Source organism: Phycodurus eques, chromosome 17 (assembly GCF_024500275.1).
Source record: "Phycodurus eques isolate BA_2022a chromosome 17, UOR_Pequ_1.1, whole genome shotgun sequence".
NCBI classification, from domain to species: Eukaryota; Metazoa; Chordata; class Actinopteri; order Syngnathiformes; family Syngnathidae; genus Phycodurus; species Phycodurus eques.
Genome location: NC_084541.1, coordinates 6,172,804 through 6,195,137, shown reverse-complemented (window position 1 = coordinate 6,195,137; position 22,334 = coordinate 6,172,804). Strand labels below are relative to the sequence as shown.

The 22,334-nt window shown below is 40.0% G+C and overlaps 1 protein-coding gene across 6 annotated transcripts in view; it reads left to right on the top strand.

Moving 5' to 3' along the window:
• Window positions 1-16,871, top strand: part of robo3 (roundabout, axon guidance receptor, homolog 3 (Drosophila)) — a 231,698-nt gene extending 214,827 nt beyond the window's left edge. For 4 of the 6 annotated variants that reach the window (XM_061702472.1, XM_061702474.1, XM_061702476.1 and 1 more), the window contains 6 exons: window positions 1,988-2,194; window positions 3,265-3,443; window positions 3,648-3,755; window positions 8,506-8,673; window positions 11,214-11,365; window positions 16,191-16,871. In XM_061702472.1, coding sequence (XP_061558456.1) covers window positions 1,988-2,194; window positions 3,265-3,443; window positions 3,648-3,755; window positions 8,506-8,673; window positions 11,214-11,365; window positions 16,191-16,202 — 826 coding nt within the window. In that variant the 3' untranslated portion in view covers window positions 16,203-16,871. The remainder of the gene's footprint in view (window positions 1-1,987; window positions 2,195-3,264; window positions 3,444-3,647; window positions 3,756-8,505; window positions 8,674-11,213; window positions 11,366-16,190) is intronic. The other 2 variants (XM_061702473.1, XM_061702475.1) reach the window with 2 other exon arrangements.
• Window positions 16,872-22,334: the final 5,463 nt, after the last annotated feature.

Here is a 22,334-nt window from a genome sequence, read left to right as displayed (position 1 = left end):
GCTGTGGTCATTTTCTTTTGCTCTTTTTTCCAATGTGGAAACACAATAAAGCTTACTTTTCACTGTTACCCCACAGCAAAGCTCACATTCACTATTGCTCTAATCACTAAAAGTACTAAAAACATGCAGTGCAAGAAAGATCTATTTGTATATATGCAGTGAGTACGGAAAGTTTTCAGACCCCCTTATAGTTTTCACTCTTTGTTATATTGCAGCCATTTGTTAAAATCATTGAAGTTAATTTTTTTCCTCATTAATGTACACACAGCACCCCATATTGACCGAAACAAAATTAATAGTTGAAATGTTTGCTGATTTATTAAAAAAGAAAAACTGAAATATCACACAGCCATAAGTATTCAGACCCTTTGCTGTGACACTCATATATTTAATTTGGGTGCTGTCCATTTCTTATGATCATCCTTGAGATGGTTCTACACCTTCATTGGAGTCGAGCTGTGTTTGATTACACTGATTGGACTTGATTAGGAAAGCCACACACCTGGGTATATAAGACCTTACAGCTCACAGTGTATGTCAGCGCAAATGAGAATCATGAGGTCAAAGGAAATGCCTGAAGAGGTCAGAGACAAAATTGTGGCAAGGGACAGATCTGGCCAAGGTTACAAAAAAAAAAGATTCAGCTGCACTTAAGGTTCCAAAGAGCACAGTGGCCTCCATAATCCTTAAATGGAAGACGTTTGGGAAGATCAGAACCCTTCCTAGAGCTGGCCGTCCGGCCAAACTGAACAATCGGGGGAGAAGAGCCTTGGTGAGAGAGGTGAAGAAGAACCCAAAGATCTCTGTGGCTGAGCTCCAGAGATGCAGTCGGGAGATGGGAGAAAGTTCTAGAAAGTCAACCATCACTGCAGCCCTCCACCAGTCGGGGCTTTATGGCAGAGTAGCTCGACGGAAGCCTCTCCTCAGTGCAAGACACATGAAAGCCTGCATGGAGTTTGCTAAAAAAAAAAAAAAAAAACACCTGAAGGACTCCAAGATGGTGAGAAATAAGATTCTCTGGTCTGATGAGACCAAGATAGAAATTGTTGGCCTTAATTCTAAGTGGCATGTGTGGAGAAAAGGAGGCACTGCTCATCACCTGTCCATTACATTCCCAACAGTGACGCATGGTGGTGGCAGCATCATGCTGTGGGTGTGTTTTTCAGCTGCAGGGACAGGGAGACTGGTTGCAATCGAAGAAAAGATGATGCGGCCAAGTACAGGGATATCCTGGAAGAAAACCTTCTGCGGAGTGCTCAGAACCTCAGACTGGGCCGAAGGTTCACCTTCAAAAAAGAAAATTACCCTAAGCACACAGCTAAAATACCGATGGAGTGGCTTCAGAACAACTCCGTGACTGTTTTTGAATGGTGTGTACATTCATGTGGGGAAAAAATGAACTTAAATGAGTTCAGCAAATGGCTGCAATATAAAAAGAGTGAATAATTTAAGGGGGTCTGAATACTTAACGTACCCACTGTATATATATATTGAACGTTACTGTCCCGGTCCCCTCACAATAGAGAAAAAGTTTAACGTTGCTTAATGTGGCAAACGCTTAACATCCATAAAATCAGTAATATTGGGTATTTTGTTCTGATATTTTCAGAGGCTGAAGGGGGCATAATTAGATAATGCCACATAAATATTTGGTGACAATTGATCGCAGTTTTCAGACGCTAACTAACATTAAGCTTTTTTAGTTAAACGTTTTAGACCGGTCCCCCGACGTCATAATTCTCGGGTAGCAGTGAAAATTAAACATATATATTAATTTATCACATTAGACATTCCATTTCAGATTGGAATGAAAGTATGACTTTTTTGACTACCTCCAGGTACCGGTATATGTTTATACAACTTGAGAAAAAAAAGTATTCTACTTCTACCTATGTGAAATTGATTTTTTACACATTTTTGTGTGTGTGGGGGGGGGACACGAGAAAATATGGTACATATTTTTTCATCCCTTTCCTTGTGCATGTAGCTCAGATGAAGAGTGGTGTCCTCCCCTCCCAGAGAGGACGTACCTGATGGAGGGCTGTGAAAACAGCCCCTCCCACAAGAACAATGCCTCTTCTCCAGCCACTTCCTACAGTCACCAGTCCACCGCCACACTTACTCCATCTCCCAATGAGGAGAAGCAAGCATCCCATGACCTGCACCGCCAACAGGAGGGCAATCAGATGTTGCGGTATGTGAGTGATTAATGCGTTTGGATGCATTCTAATGATTGATTTAGTAGCCGACCCTCATAATTTAGTGCTTCTGCGCTACATCCATCCATCCAGCCATCCATTTTCCAAGCCACTTATCCTCACAAGGGTGGCGGGACTGCTGGAGCTTATCCCAGCTATCTTCGGGCAGGAGGCAGAGTACACCCTGAACTGCTTGCCAGCCAATTGCAGTGCACACACAAACAAACAACCATTCACACTCACATTCACACCTACGGGCAATTTAGAGTCTTCAATTAACCTACTATGGATGTTTTCTGGGGATGTGGGAGGAAACCGGACTGCTCGGAGAAAACCCATGCAGGCAGGGGGAGAACATGCAAACTCCACACAGGCAGGGCCGGGATTTGAACCCTGGTCCTCAGAACTGTGAGGCAGATGCTCTAACCAGTCATCCGCCGTGCCGCCTCTGCTCTACATGTTCACAAGTAAAACATACAAATGTATGTTAGGTGTATGTCTAAACATGCACAAGTATGTTACAAGCAAAACACTCGCCATCGGCTCTCACTGTACGAGCTGCCATGCTAATTGCTAAGCTATAGTGACATGAAGTCGCAAAAAAACTAAATAAGTTCTTGGTTGATACTTCTCTAGCAAAGTGAAGCCTGCATTTATTACACTGTGATGTGTTCACTGGTAAAAATTGTATATATGCTTGTTGTCTCTTTTCAAAGTGCCTTTGGAACCTACTGGTATGGCAAGTGTATTACAGTGTTTCAATCATTTTGCAGGTCCGTGTTCGACTGAACATTTTTTGCTCAAGCCTGTTTTATTTATATCCTCAACATGATCCTTCCTGTATAAATTATAGAGACAGCATGTTTTCTTGTCCTGCGGACAGTGTTAAAATAATATATTGAACAAAAATAGGCCTCTAATTTCAAAACATGTTCCACCTTTAATTTACAATAAATTCAAGAAACAAATATGTCAGTGTTCTGTTAAACATTGACCTCATGATAAAGTACAATTTAGCTTCAGATTCTGTTAATTTGCTCAGTTTTGTTACACATTGTCTTTGCAGCAGAAGGTTACCATGTAGTCCAGTCCCAGTTCCCCAGGCACCACTCACCCAGTCCAGCGCCTATAGCCAACAGCATCTCGGCTCATCAGAGGTTGGCCCACTGCAGTGCCACAGTCAGATCCAGCGCTCTCTTCATAACCATGGGCACAATGAAGGCAGGATCAATTCAGCTACACCCGGTAAATTGACAAGTGGACATAGGGTCCATGCACACAATGCAGCACAGCTACTATAATAAAGTAATCAGACAATCTTATTTTATAACTGTGGATTCGCTACTTGTAATGCCAAAGTAGTAACCAAAACCATTCCAGTCTTTGGGGTGAAGGGTAAAATGCATTGTTCTCATGATATGTTTTTTTTCTTGACTTCTTCTCTTTCAGTGCACAGCCGTCCATCCCCAGCGGATACATGCTCTCCACCGAGCCAAAAAGTTTGCGTAAAAAAAAAGGCTTCCAAGAGTTCAGTATACAGGAGAGAAATACAAGGAGGTACGATTTTTATATTGACCGATGGAAAACAAATCAGCAATAGGCTCAGTATCTTTCAGCTACAAACAGTGTGTACGTTACATTCATCTATATACTGTATCTGTATCTATATTTGCATACTCGTGGTGTAACGATTCATTCATGATATCGATGCATCAATTTATATCCCTACAATCCAACTGGATCGATCTTTGTTCAGCAAGTTAGCCTTCCGAACGTAAGTATATCGATTTAAATTGTTTTAAAAGGTATTAATTGTATTGACACTAGGAAATAACGCACCAGATTTAAGCACAGCAGGCTTTATGTGGAGATGTGTATGTGTTGTATTTCCAAGAAAAACTATTTTTACTTAGCTAGATTTTTTTCAGTTAGCACATGGCAGTTAGCACTATGAAGGCTCCTTTCTTCATTTTTGCCTGTTTTCTTCTTCGTTTCCTTTTTTATGCCCCACATCTAGTCACTCCTTTCCCTAGTGTCCCTAGTGGTTGGATGTGGCACCTCAGTATGTGTGGTTTTTGTTTTTTAAGCACTTTTTTTAAGTTTAAAATGTCTCTCTGGTGGATGACAGATGAGGAGACGAGCGAGAAATTATCATTAAGGACAGTTAAGGGTGTACCCCGCCTCCCGCCCGAAGATAGCCGGGATAGGCTCCAGCAGCCCGCAACCCGAGTGAGGACAAGCGGTACAGAAAACGGAAGGATGGATGTGTGTGTGTGTGTGTGTGTGTGTGTTTGTGTTTTTGTGTGTGTGTGTGTGACTTGGGGCCAATCACTGTGCACTTCGAAGCCTTTCAAGCTGTTAGCTTAGCTTGCTAGCCGCTAACAACAATGGCAGAGTACCCTCGAGGGGAAACTCGGGCGAACAAGAGGAGAACAAGTGCAAGTGTCAACTACTGGACGCTGTTTCAGGCTCACATTTATGCTCCAAAGAGCAGGTTCGTGAATTTATTTACCTCTGTATGTATTATTAACGCTATTCCTAAAATATTTTCTTCATGAAAATCTCAAAGTGCTTCGTTTCTAGCCCTTACTATTCTCAAACTTTGGATCCAGAAAGGGACACTTGACAATGGTGAAATTTTTCTAAGGACCCCCTCCTAATTCTAACTAAATTCTAACTTTTCGAGGGAGGAAAAATTGGCCCAACAAGAAAATTATAGCTGAAATCCTATTTTTTTTTTGAAAACAAATTTTCCCTTTGTTTTATTCCAAAACAATACAATCAATCAATTACCTTTTATTCAGCAGAGTCATAGTCCATTAGAAAACACATACAGTACACAATAAGACACATAAAACGAAAGTAGATCTGGAAAATCTCCATATTTAATTACCATAATTACTTTTTACCAGATTCCCTTCCAAGAAATAACAAGAATCTAAGAAATTTCACCTGTACTGTCCATTATGCAGGTATTTATTTCCCAGTCACACCGGATTAATTTTGGGCTAAAACAAAAAAGTTACTGAATCGTTTCGGGTCGTATCATTGTAAATGAACAAATATCGTCCTTGAATCGAATTGGTAACTACGCATCATGATACAAATCGAATCGTTGCTAAATTGATCGTTACACCTCTAATGTATACATTTATGTGTGTGTGTGCGTGTATCTATCTATCTATCTATCTATATATATATATATACACACACACACACACACACACACACACACACACACACACACACACACACAAGTATATAGTATATACAAGTATATAGCAGGCGGCACGGTGGGCGACTGGTTAGAGCGTCAGCCTCACAGTTCTGAGGACCCGGGTTCGATCCCCGGCCCCGCCTGTGTGGAGTTTGCATGTTCTCCCTGTGCCTGCGTCGGTTTTCTCCGGGTACTCCGGTTTCCTCCCACATCCCAAAAACATGCATTAATTGGAGACTCTAAATTGCCCGTAAGCATGACTGTGCGTGCGAATGGTTGTTTGTTTCTATGTGTCCTGCGATTGGCTGGCAACCAGTTCAGGGTGTACCCCTCCTCCTGCCCGATGACAGCTGGGATAGGCTCCAGCACGCCCGCGACCCTAGTGAGGAGAAGCGGCTCAGAAAATGGATGGATGGATGGAAGTATATCGTATATTGGCCATTGTATGCCACAGTGACTACACTGAGCAAACTTACAAGCACCTTGTTTTCAGTAAAATTATGTACACACAGCGCCCCATATTGACGGGAAAAAAAACGGAATTGTTGAAATGTTTGCAGATTTATTAAAAAAGAAAAACTGAAATATCACACAGCCATAAGTATTCAGACCCTTTGCTCAGTATTTAGTAGAAGCACCCTTTTGAGCTAATACAACCATGAGTCTTTTTGGGAATGATGCAACAAGTTTTTCACACCTGGATTTGGGGATCATCTGCCATTCCTCCTTGCAGATCCTCTCCACTTGTCAGGTTGGATGGTGAATGTTGGTGGACAGCCATTTTCAGGTCTTTCCAGAGATGCTCCATTAGGTTTAAGTCAGGGCTTGGGCTGAATTTCAACAATTAAGTTTTTTTTCTGTCAATATGTGGTGCTGTGTGTACATTAATAACGAAAAAAAAATAACTTAAATGATTTTAACAAATGGCTGCAATATAACAGAGTGAAAAATTTAAGGGGGTCTGAAAGCTTTCCGTACCCACTGTGTGTATGTATAAATATATATATATATATATATATATATATATATATATATATATATATATATATATATATATGGCGTGCTGGAGCCTATCCCAGCTGTCATCGGGCAGGAGGCGCCTGAGGACAAAGGGAACAAAAGAAGCGGGAGGAGTTTGGCTGGAGCCCCCCAGCTGGCGAGCTGCCAGCAAGGTACGAGGAGAAGGGAAAACAAGACACAACTCACAGAGGAAGGTGTGAGTTTAGAGTTAAATAGTTAAATAGAGTTAAATACCCCAGGGGCTAGGCGTAGGAAGAGGGATTGCCGACTTGAAGACCACACCCATCAGCCTGAATCTTGTCTACAAATTTGACTAAATGGGTTTAAAATCATATTAATCTAAAACACTCCCAACTTTGTACTCTCACGCATAGAATCATTGTTTGAACTTTGGTTGTGGCAGATGGGTTGCTTATTGTTCAACACAACATTTCGTACTGTTTGATTTCAAATCATGAACAGCTTTCAAAATCTTGCAGAGGACCTGTCGAACTGCGAATAGTGACACAGACACCAAGGCGTGCATTTGGAATATTTCTACAGAGTTTGCAAGATATTAAAACGGACATTTTATCTTCTGTTAAACAAAGTCACGTCCACAAGTTCTGGCGCTTGTAGTTCCTCTCAACGCCGGTGGGTGGAGCCTCACTCGCACGGGTGAATAGTCTCCCCTAAACCATTTGGTCCGGGAAGGTGTCTTTTGGAGACAGCAATCATGATTTGATATATATATATATATATATATAGAGAGAGAGAGAGAGAGAGAGAGAGAGAGAGAGAGAGAGAGAGAGGAGAGAGAGAGAGAGAGAGAGAGAGAGAGAGAGAGAGAGAGAGAGAGAGAGAGAAACGGTAGACGACTGGCTAGCACATCTACCTCACAGTTATGGGGACTGGGGTTCAAATCCCAGCCCCACCTGTGTGGAGTTTGCGTGTTATCCCCATGCCTGTGTGGGTTTTTTCCGGGCACTCCGGTTTCCTCACACATCCCAAAAAGATGCATGGTAGGTTAATTGAAGACTCTAAATTGCCCGTAGGTGTGAATGTGAGTGCGAATGGTTGTTTGTTTCTAGCCCACGACCCTAGTGAAGATAAGCGGTAAAGAAAATGGATGGATGGATAGAGAGAGAGATGGATATACAGTAGATATACTGCATGTGTCACTTTATTCTATATGTACAGTATATGAGAGCTACTGAGCTTATTGCTTGTTTGCTGCCTTTGACTCTGTTGTAAAGGCTAACGATGGTTGGCAAAAAGTTCCATTTTGTATCTCATATACCGTAACTTCTCGTGTATAATGCACATTTTCCCCCCAAAAAAATTGTCAAAAGTCAATAGTGCAGATTATACATAGCTATAGGGGAAAATGAAAAAAAATCTTTCACATTTTATAAATGTATAACGCCATCTAGAGGTTATGAAAAAGGTGTACACTTTCATTTCAGTATGCCACCACAACCTAGAGGTTATGAGAAAGGTGTACACTTTCATTCCAATATGCCACTGCCACCTAGAGGTTATGAAAAAGGGGTAGCCTACACTTTCATTCCAATATGACAGGGGTACGTGTGACTGCATATGTGTGCAGTTGTGCTCATAAGTTTATATACCCTGGTAGAATTTGAGATCTTGTTTTTTAAATACGGATGATGACTGAACAACAACCATCATTTGTTAATGGTTTGATCATATGGGTAGAAGCAAAACAATGCATTGTAAAATGCATTATACATAGGTAGAAGGGTTTTCTAGAATTTTGAGGTCAACTCTGGGGGTGCGTATTATACATGTGTGCATTGTACACAAGCAATTACGGTGCTTTTGGCAGTTCCAGCTACCTTGAAAGTGGGAAGACAATTTGGTGATAAGTGTAAATCAGATAGCGGCAATTTATTTAAGTGTCCCTGTTTTCTGAAGATAAAGACTTGAATTAGACTCAAGAGTTCTTGGGGAGGAACATCAACAACAAAAGCCAACATTGCAGCACAACACCGGCACAAACATTATCATCATAATTTACCTATTTTTCAGTCTATACTTCTGTACTTCAGTCTATACTTCTCTCTTCAGACCTGCCTCCACCTCCAGAACCACCCCCAGAGGAGGACAAGTTTCAGGGTTCCCAGAAGTGCATGGAGGCCAGTAAAGTGGCTAATGGCTCGCTATCCTCCCTGGAGAGGAGCGAATACAGCAGTGGCAGCCATCAACGCAAAGGCTCAAGACAAAGACAAATTGAAAGTAAGATAATGTCTCAGGCTTAGTATTTTTCTTGCATCATTGTATTTCAGTGTTTCTCATACAATAGTTACAGTGGGTACGGAAACCCAGTAGTATTCAGACCCTTTGCTGTGACACTCATATATTTAACTCGGGTGCTGTCCATTTCTTCTGATCATCCTTGAGATGGTTCTACACCTTTATTGAAGTTCAGCTGTTTTTGATTATATTGATTGGACTTGATTAGGGAAGGCACACATCTGTCTATATAAGACCCTACAGCTCACAGTGCATGTCAGAGAAAATGAGAATCATGAGGTCAAAGGAACTGCCTGAAGAGCTCAGAGACAGAATTGTGGCAAGGCACAGATCTTGCCAAGGTTAAAAAAAAATTCTACTGCACTTAATGTTCCTAAGAGCACAGTGGCCTCCATAATCCTTAAATGAAAGACGTTTGGGACGATCAGAACCCTTCCTATAGCTGGCCGGCCAAACTGAGCAATCAGGGGAGAAGAGCCTTTGTGAGAGAGGTAAAGAAGAACCCAAAGATCACTGTGGCTGAGCTCCAGAGATGGGAGAAAGTTCTAGAAAGTCAACCATCACTGCAGCGCTCCATCAGTCGGGGCTTTATTGCAGAGTGGCCCGATGGAAGCCTCTCCTCAGTGCAAGACACATGAAAGCCCGCATGGAATGCGTCCAAGTGCAGGGATGTCCTGGACGAAAATCTTCTCCAGAGTGCTCAAGACCTCAGACTGGGCCGAAGGTTCAACTTCCAACAAAACAATGAACCTAAGCACACAGCTAAAATAACGAAGGAGTGGCTTCAGAACAACTCCGTGACTGTTCTTGAATGGCCTAGCCAGAGCCCTGACTTAAACCCAATGGAGCATCTCTGGAGAGACCTGAAAATGGATGTCCACCAAAGTTCACCATCAAACCTGACAGAACTGGAGAGGATCTGCAAGGAGGAATGGCAGAGGATCCCCAAATCCAGGGGTGAAAATTTGTTGCACTTATGGCTGCATTCGCTCAAAAGCGTCCTTCTACTAAATACTGAGCACAGGGTCTGAATACTTATGGCTGTGTGATATTTCAGTTTTTCTTTTTTAATAAATCTGCAAAATTTTTGACAATTCTTTTTTTTTCTGTCAAAATGGGGCACTGTGTGTACACTATTGAGGGAAAAAATTACTTAAATGATTTTAGCAAATGGCTGAAATATAACAAAGAGTCCGAATACTTTCCGTACCCACTGTGCATCAGATTTGGCTCGTTAGCCTAATAAATGCTTCCTGTAATTTATTACAGTCATTAAAAAAAAGAAAGACTATGGTACTGTTGATGCTATTACCTAACGTACGGTAGTATTTACCATGTGTTTCTGCAAGGGAGTTGCATACAGTATATTGTGTGTAAAGCATTAATAAGGCATACCGTATATTCTCGTGTATAATGCGCATTTTTCCCCCCCAAAAAATGTAAAAAGTAAATAGTGTGCAATATACATAAGTATAGGGGAAAATGTAAAAAATAAATTTGCATTTTATAAGTCCCGCCAACTAGAGGTTATGAAAAAGATGTACACTTTCATTCTAATATGCCACCGTCACCCAGAGGTGATGAGAAAGGTGTAGACTTTCATTCTAGTATGCCACCGCCACCTAGAGGTTATGAAAAAGGTGTAGCCTCCACTTTCATTCCAATATGACAGGGGTACCTATGACTGCATATATGTACAGCTGTGCTCATAACATACAGTGGCAGAATTTGTGAAATATAGTTTTTTTAAATACGACTGATGACTGAACAACAACCATCAGTAATTTATTTATGGTTGTGTTTTGTTAAATGATAATGCTTTTCTGAAATGCTTGACACTTTAATTTGAATCCCATTAAAATAAAATTAAATGTGTTTCACCTAGCCCTACATGTTTTCTTTAAAGAATTTACCCATCTTACAAATTCTGCCTGGGTAATCAAACATATGAGCACAACTGTGTGTTTTCTCATTTACAAAATAAAAGTAGGGCTGTGAATTTCAAAATAAGAGAAACTAAATAAAAAGGAAGTATTATGTGTTCAAATGAAGTGCTTAACTTCAGAATAATTCTTTGAACTAAAAAAATACAAAAACAAACTAACAAAATACAGATAATATTTAATGTTTTGATCATATGGGTTGAAGCAAAATCATGCCGTGTAAAAATGCATTATGCATAGGAGAGATACGTACGTAGAAGGGTTTTCCAGAATTTTGAGGTCAACTTTGGGGGTGCATTTTACACTAGGTGAGCATTATACATGAGAAATTTTGGTATTTGCTTTTTTTTTTTGTTTTTGTTCTATTATTATGCTGCTGTATTGAGACAAATTATTTGACTTGAACAGTAAATGTTAAAAGAAAGTAACTGTGCACTACAACATATTGATACTTTATGAAAGAAAAAGTTTGAATGCATGCTTGAACAAAGCAGCAACGTTATAAGCCTAATATAACTGTAGTCTAGTCACACTATTGTCATTATAAAATATATATATATTCTTCGCTGTATTCTATAGCTGCACATGGCGAGGAGGTAATGCTGTACGGTGGTAAAGCCGGCTACCTTTCCAGGAATCAAATGTCCAGTAACTGCTCGACCACAGGAAGCTCCTCATCTCGGGCCTCAACGGACTCCCGGGGGATCAATGCGGCCAGGAAGGGCAGCGAGGTATGATACAAACAAGTTTCTTTAATTATTAAAGCATCCAAGTCATTATGAGCACGAGGGGGGGAATGTCTTACCCCGCAGCAGGTTCCTGCGTGTAGACTCACCCTGAACACACTCTTATCTTGCTTATAGCAAGCTGTGTCGCATGTTGTTCTGCTTTCCCTGACCATGCTTTAAGCTGTTTATAGACACCCGAGTTGGAGTTTAATGTAAAACTAAACGCACAACAAAAATAATTACTCACATTTAATATTTAAATACAAGACACACATCGTGTTAGAAATAGCCAGTTTATGCTATCAGCCCTGCTGACGGCCAAACTGAGATGAGCTCACTGGAGGGATTTACCTTCAAATGACTAATATTTACACAAAAACGCTGTTGTTAACACATACAGACAGACAATATAACAATATTCATAGGCAAGTATTCTTCCTAATCTGTGAAAAACAAGTTTAATAAAGCTTTTTGCGACTTTCTTCTTCGACTCTTTTTTTAGCTTACTGTAATAATTATGCAGCTCCATGCATGCATTGCACCACACTACCCCAAAGAGGCCAAGGTTCGTACAGCAGGAACAGCAGATACAGTCATGACTTTGGATAAAAAGGCAAATGCTTTTATTCCCCCTGACTATCTGACATGAAATCAGCCTAAAGTTTTCCTGTTTTAGGTCAATTAGGATTACCAACGTTATTTCTATTTGTTGAATGCGAGAATAGAGAGACAATGATATTTTATTAATTTATTTTAAAATTATTTTATTTTTTACAAATATATATAATAGACAAGACAGCCACCCCAGGTATGCCAGTGTTTTTAGCCATGACTGTATTTATTTTATTATTATTTTACTTGTTACTTATTTATTTTCTGGTTGTTCTATTAAGTTATATTTAAATGTAAGTTTTGTTAGTTAAATAAATACAAAGTTTTGCAATCAATTAATAATCGTGTTTATTAATCATGATTTGGCCCAGCCCCAGCCCTCAGTAGAGAAGTTGTGGCTTCATGTTTCTATGCTTCTTAAGACGTTATATTTTACTGGGCACAAGACCATTTGCTACTAATTCTCATACTCAGGCATTTTCATCATGCTCTCAGGCGTGTTCAATACATCATATCTAATTTGACCATCTCTTCAAGTGTGGCTGCTCAGTAAGAAAGAATGTTTTGTTTGTCCACTCCTGAGATAATTCTTCATTGTGGGATTGCTCCTTTCAAATGCACCCCCTGCAGGCTCCCCCACCGCAAGCCAATGTTTTTTATGGCATCGCAAGCTGTGCCCGCTGAATGGAAAGCACTATGGGATTCAGTGTTTGTGACACTGCACTGTGTGGCACATCTTGCAGAATGTATGGGTCATTTTCCTTTCCTTTACCCTTTCATCAATAACGGTAAAGACATGGCCCACTGAATATCCTTTTGAAAATCAATTAATTGTGCTGGTGTGAACATTTGAATTATTGGCAGTTATCTATCAAAAGGTCATAATTGTTTCTAAGAAAAAAATGTATTCTGACGGAATAGTTTCAAACTTTTAAAGGTCCCATATTTTGACTATTTAGACCTCCAAAGATTGACTCTCTAACATGGACTTAGTATAAAAGTGTCAATTTCATTTTTAAAAAAACACCTTGGTTTTGTCATTCAAGTGTCCAGAAAAGGCCCCTCTGACAGTAACTTCTGTTTGACCCAGTTTTGTGTCCGCTTTGCCCATATGTGTATAAGACTGCCCCCTTTCCTCTGATTTGTTGCCTCCGTGTAGAAGATCCACTTGTGAAAACTCACGTGTTTCTTATGTTGACAGCGCTGGCTCGGGAGCAGAGAGGCAGGCGGAGCCCTTCATTAGTGACGTAGATAAGCTCGAGAAATTCGAATGACCTAATTTGAGGCCTCTTGGTAGAAAAAGGTCTAGAACTCAGGAATGCCTGGATGATTTTAATTCATATTTCACGTTTACTGAGGCACCATAGAGACAATATTAAATCCCAAATACTAGAAAGAGTTGGTTTGGTAAAATATGGCACCTTTAATGCCAAAATGACTTTACAGTTAGGTATACAAAATGAAGTTTTATGATTTGCAACATGTTTTCTGAAGATGCTACCATTATTACAGTTGTTATAAAGACTGTCGACTGTAAGCGCTTTAATGAGTAGTGCAGATCAGTTATGCACTTGTATCCACAGAGTTTGAAGGGCAACACATATAAATTGTGCCACTCAAACAATTTTTATTCATCTGTTCTTTACCGTTATGCAAGAAGAGTATTTCAGTGAGCCACCGCCATTTGCAATGTCAGTAAGGATTGCCTTTACTATGAATACTTAAAATTTTAACTCATCGGTAACTTTTTGAAAATAGGACTTTAAGGGTGGCTGTTTCAGACATTTACCCATATAAAACCAAGACTGCATTCAAAAAAATTGCTAAATTAGAATTTTATTTTATTTTTTACAAGTGTCTTTACCGTTATTGATCAAATTATATGAAAATGACACGTGTACATTTGGTATACAGTTCATGTAGATAACAGTGGGTAGTGAAGCCAGGCAATCAGAATAACAAAAAGTATGTAATCCGTACGTTGTCTTGAAGAAACATAGTGAACACTTAAAATTTTGTTAAGCAGTAATATTTTTCATCATGCATTATTTGTGATGTGTTGTTGTCATCGTGCATTATTTGTGTTGTGTTGATACAACATAATAAACATAATTATTAACTTTCTCCCACTGCATCATTAAAATAAAAGTTCAACAAGTATAGTACCCATCTGTTTAATTTCTCTCATTTTTGTTCAACAGTTCCAAATTGAATTTGAACAACACCAAAGAAATGCAGGCCAGGCATGGCTTTTTATGAGGAAGGGGAAGCGTAGTAGATTTGATGATCTTTTAAGGGGTGAAGTTGTTAAGTTTTGTGCTGTCATTTCAAGTATCGCCATAAAGCCGCCTGTGTATGTAGGAAGAAAAAGGATGGCCTGTCACAGGTCAGTCCCTGGTGACCCCAACACACATCTGGTATGGGAATGTAGCAAAAAAACTTAACAACTGAATGTCTCATTCACAGACAAACACACGCACATACATACATAAAGACAGGGCTCCCTTACATGTCTGCTGTTGGTCAGGTCATTCCCTGTGGAGTGATGAGGAACACCTCGCCCCTTTAACAGACCCTTGCTGGCCGCCTCTTTATGCCTTGCTAGGAACATGAAAGCACAAACTTCATCGCAATAAATTTTGGGCTGTTTTCACAGGAAGTCTGGATTAGGTTACCACCTTCTTCCTGTTGTGTTATGTACCTCTATCTTTTGCCCTTTGACTCAGAGACAGGGAGGTGTTGCTGTCTGGGCTAATTAATTTGACTGGGGACATCTGCAGCATTTGATGTATACATCTGAGACATTCTCCTATGATTGATCATATCCACAAAATATAGGGACTGGCCATGTGATCACTGCATCAACAAAGTAAAAATGTGAGAAAATATACCGGTAGTTGTTGGGGTGTCTGAGATGCTTTGCCTGAGTCATGTGTGAGATCAGAGGTCACTGAAGTTAGACCTGAGAGAGGGCCTGCTGGTGGATCACCGTCTCAGTTCTGGATCATTCCAAAGGTGTTTGATGAGCTAGATGTCAGGTTTTGTTCTGGATTTTCCAACCGCAAACTTAATGGACCTTGTTTTGGGCACATTCATGTTAGACTACAAAAGGGATAGAAAGATGAAACCATACAATTGTTCAAAAGGTCTTGATAAGATGAAAAATTAAGATTTATGGGGAAATAAGCCTGATAACTGAAGATTCTGCCTCTTAATTATAAATTAACAGTAAATGTGTACTTTGGGAGCCTGGCTCTACAATCACCTTCTAAGAGAAAGTTACAACAATTAGACATCACCAAATAATGCACTTGTTGTTCAGCATGAGCTAACTAAGACAATTTGTTGTACTTACTTATATGAGTTAGACATGATAAATCTCAATTAAGAGTGATGCCAAGATGCCTCACTGTGCTGTTGGAGGCAACCACAAAACGGTCTAGAGCAGCTACAGTATGTCATTGGAGCTTCCAAATTAACAGTCCATTTCTCACCAAGGCCTTTCAGTTGTAAGAAATTGTGATTCATGCAATTCTTGATTTCTTTAAGGCTTGCCTGAAGTTAGGATAACTGATTGGTTTCATCATATTTAATTAATAATTAATGTTGGACATAAAGTCTCCATAACAAATCAATTTAACAAAGTGTTTTCTATTCATATTGCCAAACGGCATGTAAAGACAGAAAGGTACAGGTCCAAGCATAGATTCCTGTGGGACGCCATGACTAACTTTTACACATAGAGTCTTCATTACTGATATGCACAATGGGTCCTCAACCTGCATGTGTTGTATAATCAATGCAATCATTCCTTCAGCCAGTTATTAATGGTAACCACCACCTTGCATAATGAAAATACAAATTGAAATAACCCACAGCCAAAGCCCACGGTATGCTTACTCATGCAGAAGCACATGCATAGGTGCGCAATATGGACATTAAATAAATGTGATGTTCCTTTCATCATTTATGAATGATAACCACCACCTAGCTGAATACAAATTAACAGAACAAGTTGAAGTAAGTCAGAAAAATTGCAATAAAGCAGAGATTCATAGTGGAGTGATTGTATACGTAAATGTTCAGAAATACAGTATGTCAAAAATGTGATGTATTGAAAATCATAACATGTTTTATTATTATTTATACTAAAATATAAATTTAAATTTTTTTTATAAATTCTTATTTTTATTTATTTTGTTTTTTTATTTTGCAGGAAACTAAATAAGTCCATCTGTGAAGATACGTTAACCTATGATGCCTCCATTGTTCACCATCTTTCAAATGTGGACACAATGATCTAATGAGACTCATCATTGTTGTGAAAGAACAAAAACAGACTCTCCATCGTTTTTTGTGTGTTTTGTTTCACTATGATTATTTATGACCTATCCAGCTCACCCCATGTCCCTTGATTTGTAAATACCTGTGTCTATACCTGTTCTGTTGTTGGCTTTGGATACAGGGAAAAAGACATATATTGTATTTATGAGTACTGAAAATAAAAAAAACATGATTTTAAAAAGGGTCCATTACAAAAGAAAAAAAAAACATCTCTGAATGTGCCAACCTTTTTGGTCAAAATGTACAGTATACTTTTTGGGAAAAGCATTAACTACTGTTGCACTCTTGTTGTGATGGCCAAACAACAGAAAATATTAAGCACAAAGGAAAAGCCCAAATGTGCAGGTTCCTTCTCCTGGACGAATGCTCTGGTCTGATTGGGATACCTGCCCCCATTCAGTCCAATAGAATGTCTACTTGTCTTGGTATCCCTTGGTTTCTTTGCAGCAGAATGGTCGAGTGTGTCAGCAGACAGGCAGACTGTTGAGTTTTGATTGTAAGCCCACCTCTCCCTAGATCCTCACCTTGTCTGAGTGACGCTATGCTGCAGTTGTAGGATTACATTTATATATATATATATATATATATATATATATATATATATATATAATTTCCAAAATGAAATGTCTGTTGACTGACTTTTTGTACTCTTTTTGTTTTGTAAATGTACAATAAAATGCATTTGCTGATGTTATGTGCTTACGGCTTTTCTTTGTGTAGGGATGTTCCAGACGTGCATTTCAATACAGTGAGTTGAGCTCAAAATTGCAACTCTAAAAAGGCAGAAGTGCATTTAATCAGCCATTGTTTAATTTGATGTTTTGCTCTACTCATTGTACCTTGTAAAGCCCTAGCCTTCTGCATACACAGTGATCACTTCTCAGCTCTTTACTGGTTTCTATTCCTCACCTAACCAAATTATTATTATTATTAGATTGGAGCAGGCATCTTATTGTTTTTTAATGATAGCTGACAGAAGGTGGCATTGGTCAGAGGTGAAATCACTTTTTAGTACACTTATGTCATACTCTCTGGTTCAGACTGGCATCTTTGGAATTGTATCAAATGTCTTGAAGGAAGTCGAATGAAGCTGCCCTTCTGGGCCTGGCTCCTGGGTCGGACTTAGGGCAACGTGGCTCATACTACCGTTCATTAAATGTTTGATAATATTAGTTTTCTGTCAAATAATTCACTTATCTGTCGCTTGTACCAAAACATGCAAAAGAGACCGTTGTTCACATAAAGCCATATTCTCCCATTTGGTCTTTTTTGTACGCACCTGGCTTACGCACTTTTCACTTTGCGCAGTCCCATGTCCAGACTTAAGACAGCCATCTTGCGTAACCTGAGAATTTGCGCACAACCACTAAAGAGGCATGACTCAAGTCTGAGGCTGGGTGTAAATCATCAAGCATTTACCAGAGACTTGTGAATTTCATAGAAAACCATTTGAAGTATGTGGCACAAGTTAAATATGAAAATACCATAAGCAGCAGATAAGTCATCGACAGTGGGACATGTGCCCCTCTCTGTCTAACACTACCCTTTGAAGGAGATCATGTTTTATACACTGTATGAAAAAAAATCCATTCATTTATTCATCTTCTGTCCCGCTTATCCTCACTAGGGTCACGGGCGTGCTGGAGCCTATCTTCGGGCGAGAGGCGGGGTACACCCTGAACTGGTCGCTAGGCAATCGCAGTGAAAAGAAATCAATAAAAGTAATTTAATCAGAATACTGTGCCTATGACGGAATGTATGTTTGGAGGTCCATTAAAAAAAAAGGGAGGGTATGCCTGCCGTTCTATAGATCAGCTGTGCCCAGCCTTCTGTGCGCCACAGACAAGCCAAGTCACTTTAGCGTATTTGACGTCCGACATAGAGGCAAATAAAAACACATAATTCAATATATAACTCACCATTGCGCTACAACTGTAGTTCTTGTAGTAGTGTGAGTCCTGCACACTATCACGACTGCTGTCTTCTGATGTTTATCCACCACCACTATGTCAGGCTGGTTGGCCACCACTAGTTTGTCAGTCTGAATCTGGAAGTTCCACAGGATCTTGGCCTGGTTGTTCCATCTTGATTCTGTCCCCTCCAGTCCATAATTGTTACAGATGTTCTGTTATTAGTTTAGTACAGTATAGCTAGTGTGTGTGTGTGGATACCTATACCTGGAAAAATTATATGGTTTCTAACTTGGACTGTTTTGCATTGCATTTGATCAATCAGCAACATCAGACCTGTTGAGTCCGGTCACAGTATGTCACAGAAAATAATCCATGAAATAAAGGCTGACAACTGTTGCCACTTGTGTGTTAGCACAAACTTCCAAAAATTCCTGAACCAAACCTAATACCCTGAGCTTACGGTATATTCTTTTATGAGCCGTCAATTCCCCTGCCAAACAGCCCAGAAAGACCTTAACAAATCCAAATTAAAAAGTGCCTTATTGCTAACGTTTTTTTCTGCTCTTTTTCTTTCAATGCCTCGCTCTTTGCTTCCCACACAGTGGCATTGCGCCAGGGTGCTGCATGCGCCGAGGAGCATGAAATGACCAAGCCTTCTCTTCTGAAAGCCCCAAACAACCACCTCCCTACTGCTGTCCAACCTAAGACAAAGAATACATTAGCCTCTTGTGCTCTACAGAATCTGGTCAGCCTTGGCCTACGCAAACCCACCAAGCTACACAAGCCTTTGTGGTGCCTACTGTGTGCTTCTGCTTTCAGATCATGAAAAGATGCTGCAGCACAGCTTTTATTATGGTTCAAATCAGACCAACTGTAAAAATACGCAGACTGTAAAAATCTGATCTGATACCACAGTTTACAGTGAAACAAGTGCTAATTAGATATTTATATTTTTGCTAATATATTGTAAAGCATGCTAGCAAGTGCAACTTCCAACACTATATGAAAATGGAAATATTTAGCTATAAATGACTACAATGTATCCCACCAGGACTCGATTTGCTCATGATACTGTATAGTAAGGGTTGAATCGATTAGTCGATTTTACTACTTCGCATCGACATTTAAAGCTTGAAGTTGACTAACCTCTAATCATGTGTTTTTGGCATCTCGTCCTCCAGGCGGTCAATTTAAAGTGGACTTTCTAATCAGATGTCTGCTGCCGTCCGGAGCAGCACAATGTCCAGCCAACAAGGCATATAGTCTTCTTCATACGTTTGCGCAGGGCTGAACATATGAAAGTAAGATGGTTATCGATGAGAATATCTGTTAGCTTCGCTAATTTTGGCTATCCCTAGCCAAGCCAGCCTTACAATGGCAGAAGAGCAGGACCACAGGAATGGCGGTGAGAAACAAGGAAAGTGGCACATAGTGAAGATCCATCTTTGTCGCCAAAATGTTACACCAAATAATGTGTGGGCAACAAGTCTGTCGTACTACACTCACCAACCAACAGCACGACCATCGTGTTGCTTTACAACACTGTCGTTACACTTGTCGCAGTATGGCATACGGACGAACTTTGCTAAATTGTACAAGTGCGTGGAAATGTTTTACCAAAAATGCTGTGCTACATTTACGCGGCTGTCACGAGACACACACCTTCCAAAAAGTTCAAGTTTCATCGAGTCAGTCCATATAATATTCTCGCAAACGTCTTGGGAATCATTCCGTGTTTTTTTTTTGCAAAATTAAGTCAAGACTTAATGTTCTTTTTGGTCACCATTTGTTTTAGCTTTGGAACTCTGCCATTTTTATCCAGTCTCTTCCTTCTTGTGTGGTGAAAACTGACCTGAACTGAAGCAAGGGAGGCCTGCAGTTCTTTAAAAGTTTTCTTGAGTTCCTTTGTGGCCTCCTGGATGAGTCATTGCTGTTCTCTTGGGGTTATTTTTGTAGACTGGCCAATCCTAGAAGGTTCACCACTGTTCCATGTTTTCTCCGTGTGAGGATAATGGCAGTCCCTATGGTTCGCTGGAATCCTAAAGCTGTAGAAATGGCTTTTGTAACCCTTTCCAGATTGATAGATGTCAATTACTTAATTTCTCGACTGTTCTGGAATTTCTTTTGATCGTGTCATTTTGTCGCAGCATTTTTAGATCTTTTTTTCTGACTTAATTTTGTTAGGAAAAATTCTGTTTAAGTGATTTCGTGATGGAACAGGTCTGGAGGTAAACAGGCTTGGGTGTGATCAGTGAAAATTAACCAAAAACCTGTTTTATTACTATTGTTTCTATGCTGCTCTGTCAACATATGTCTTTACGTGAAACCTGTCTGTGGCGCACAAAAGTTTATGTGCTGAAAAAATACTAATGACATTGTCGATGAATCGATCACCATGCCTCCATATATAGATCAGTATTCACAATTTCACCTCAAACAGCGGTATTGAATTGCTGGGAGAAATAGTTGAGTCAACCTGATGATTTTATCTTTTGAGAGGTCTAATTCAGTATGTTCCAACCTTTCACAAGACCAAATTTGTTGTATTGACTTGTTAAATGTTTTTTCACAGGATGAAGCCTAGCAACAATGCCTCCGAGACTGTATCTTAAATTTGTTTTGCAGCAACTCAATTTATTTGAATGACCTGGCTGTTTTCATGTTTTTTGCTTCCCTTTTGTAAGCCCAAACAATGAGCTCTGCGCTCAACAAAAAACTACAATAAAATCCTCCTATACAGTGGAGCAGTGAAATTGTGCATTATACAAATCGGCTTACTGTTCAATTTGTAATGAAGATTTTGTTAATTTATCAGTCTATATCCTGATGACTACGTTTATAAATTGAGTCTGACAGCCAAAAGTGTTATTCAAAGTATAACCCATTTCTTTTTTCACATACATGTATACACTAATTACAGTTGAGAGTTTTTAAGTTCTATTAAAGATTGTTTATTCTTCATCTTTTTTGGCGTTTAATTGCTTTGGGATGAATGAATACGATAATGAACACACACGTCTGGGGAGGAAAAACACCATCCTCAATGATTTAAGAAAAAGGGATGTGACTCAGTGCTTGGACTTTATAAAATGCTAATGAGACACTTAAATTAATAGCTATAACATAACTTAATATGAAAGCCATGTAAACACATTCTAATATGGCCTGTATCTTTAACGACTAAATCTTTATGGGCTTCAACCAAGTAAAGGATTTTTTTGTTTGTATTGAGTAAAATGATATTAGGTTCCAACCCTAATAATTTACAATAATGGCTTGGCACAGGGCGGCACGGTGGGCGACTGGTTAGAGCGTCTGCCTCATAGTTCTGAGGACCGGGGTTCAATCCCCGGCCCCGCCTGTGTGGAGTTTGCATGTTCTCCCTGTGCCTGCGTGGGTTTTCTCCGGGCACTCTGGTTTCCTCCCACATCCCAAAAGGTTAATTGACGACTTTAAATTGCCTGTAAGTGTGAATGTGAGTGCGAATGGTTGTTTGTGTCACAATCTGCAATGCCGTAAGGGCAGATCCCAAAAAATAGACTCCAGGTCAGAGGTCCGAACAATTTTAATTAAATGGCAGAGCATGTGATGGCGAGACATACGCAACTAAAGGAACTCACATCCAGAGAGAATCAAAAACAGATAATGCAGGGAGACACGACAAATGGTCCGTGTGGTATAATCGTATTGAGCCTAAATTTGGACAGCGGTCAGAACGGCGGCAAGCACGGGGCAAAAACGAGTGAATATTCCGACGCCCACACACTGTCACGGTGACCCCTAAAAAGGCTGATGATTACAATGCATGACAGGTGCGTCACCGATGTCAAAGCCCACCTTCGCTCACCCAGACACTGCAACAAAAAGAAAAACCACTTGAAACACAGGGCCATGACAGTATCCCCCCCTCAAAGGACACCCCCTGGTGGACCACCCGGCTTCTGCGGGTGGAAACCGGACACCCTCTCTCACATTCATTCAGCCCCCTCCAGCTCGGGGAAACCGGAGCCCATCCTTCCCTCCTCCTGCTTTTTTGGGGCTGCCACGTGGAAGATCGAACAAGTTGTTAAGAAGGCTCAGAGAACCCAACCCGATCCCAAGCC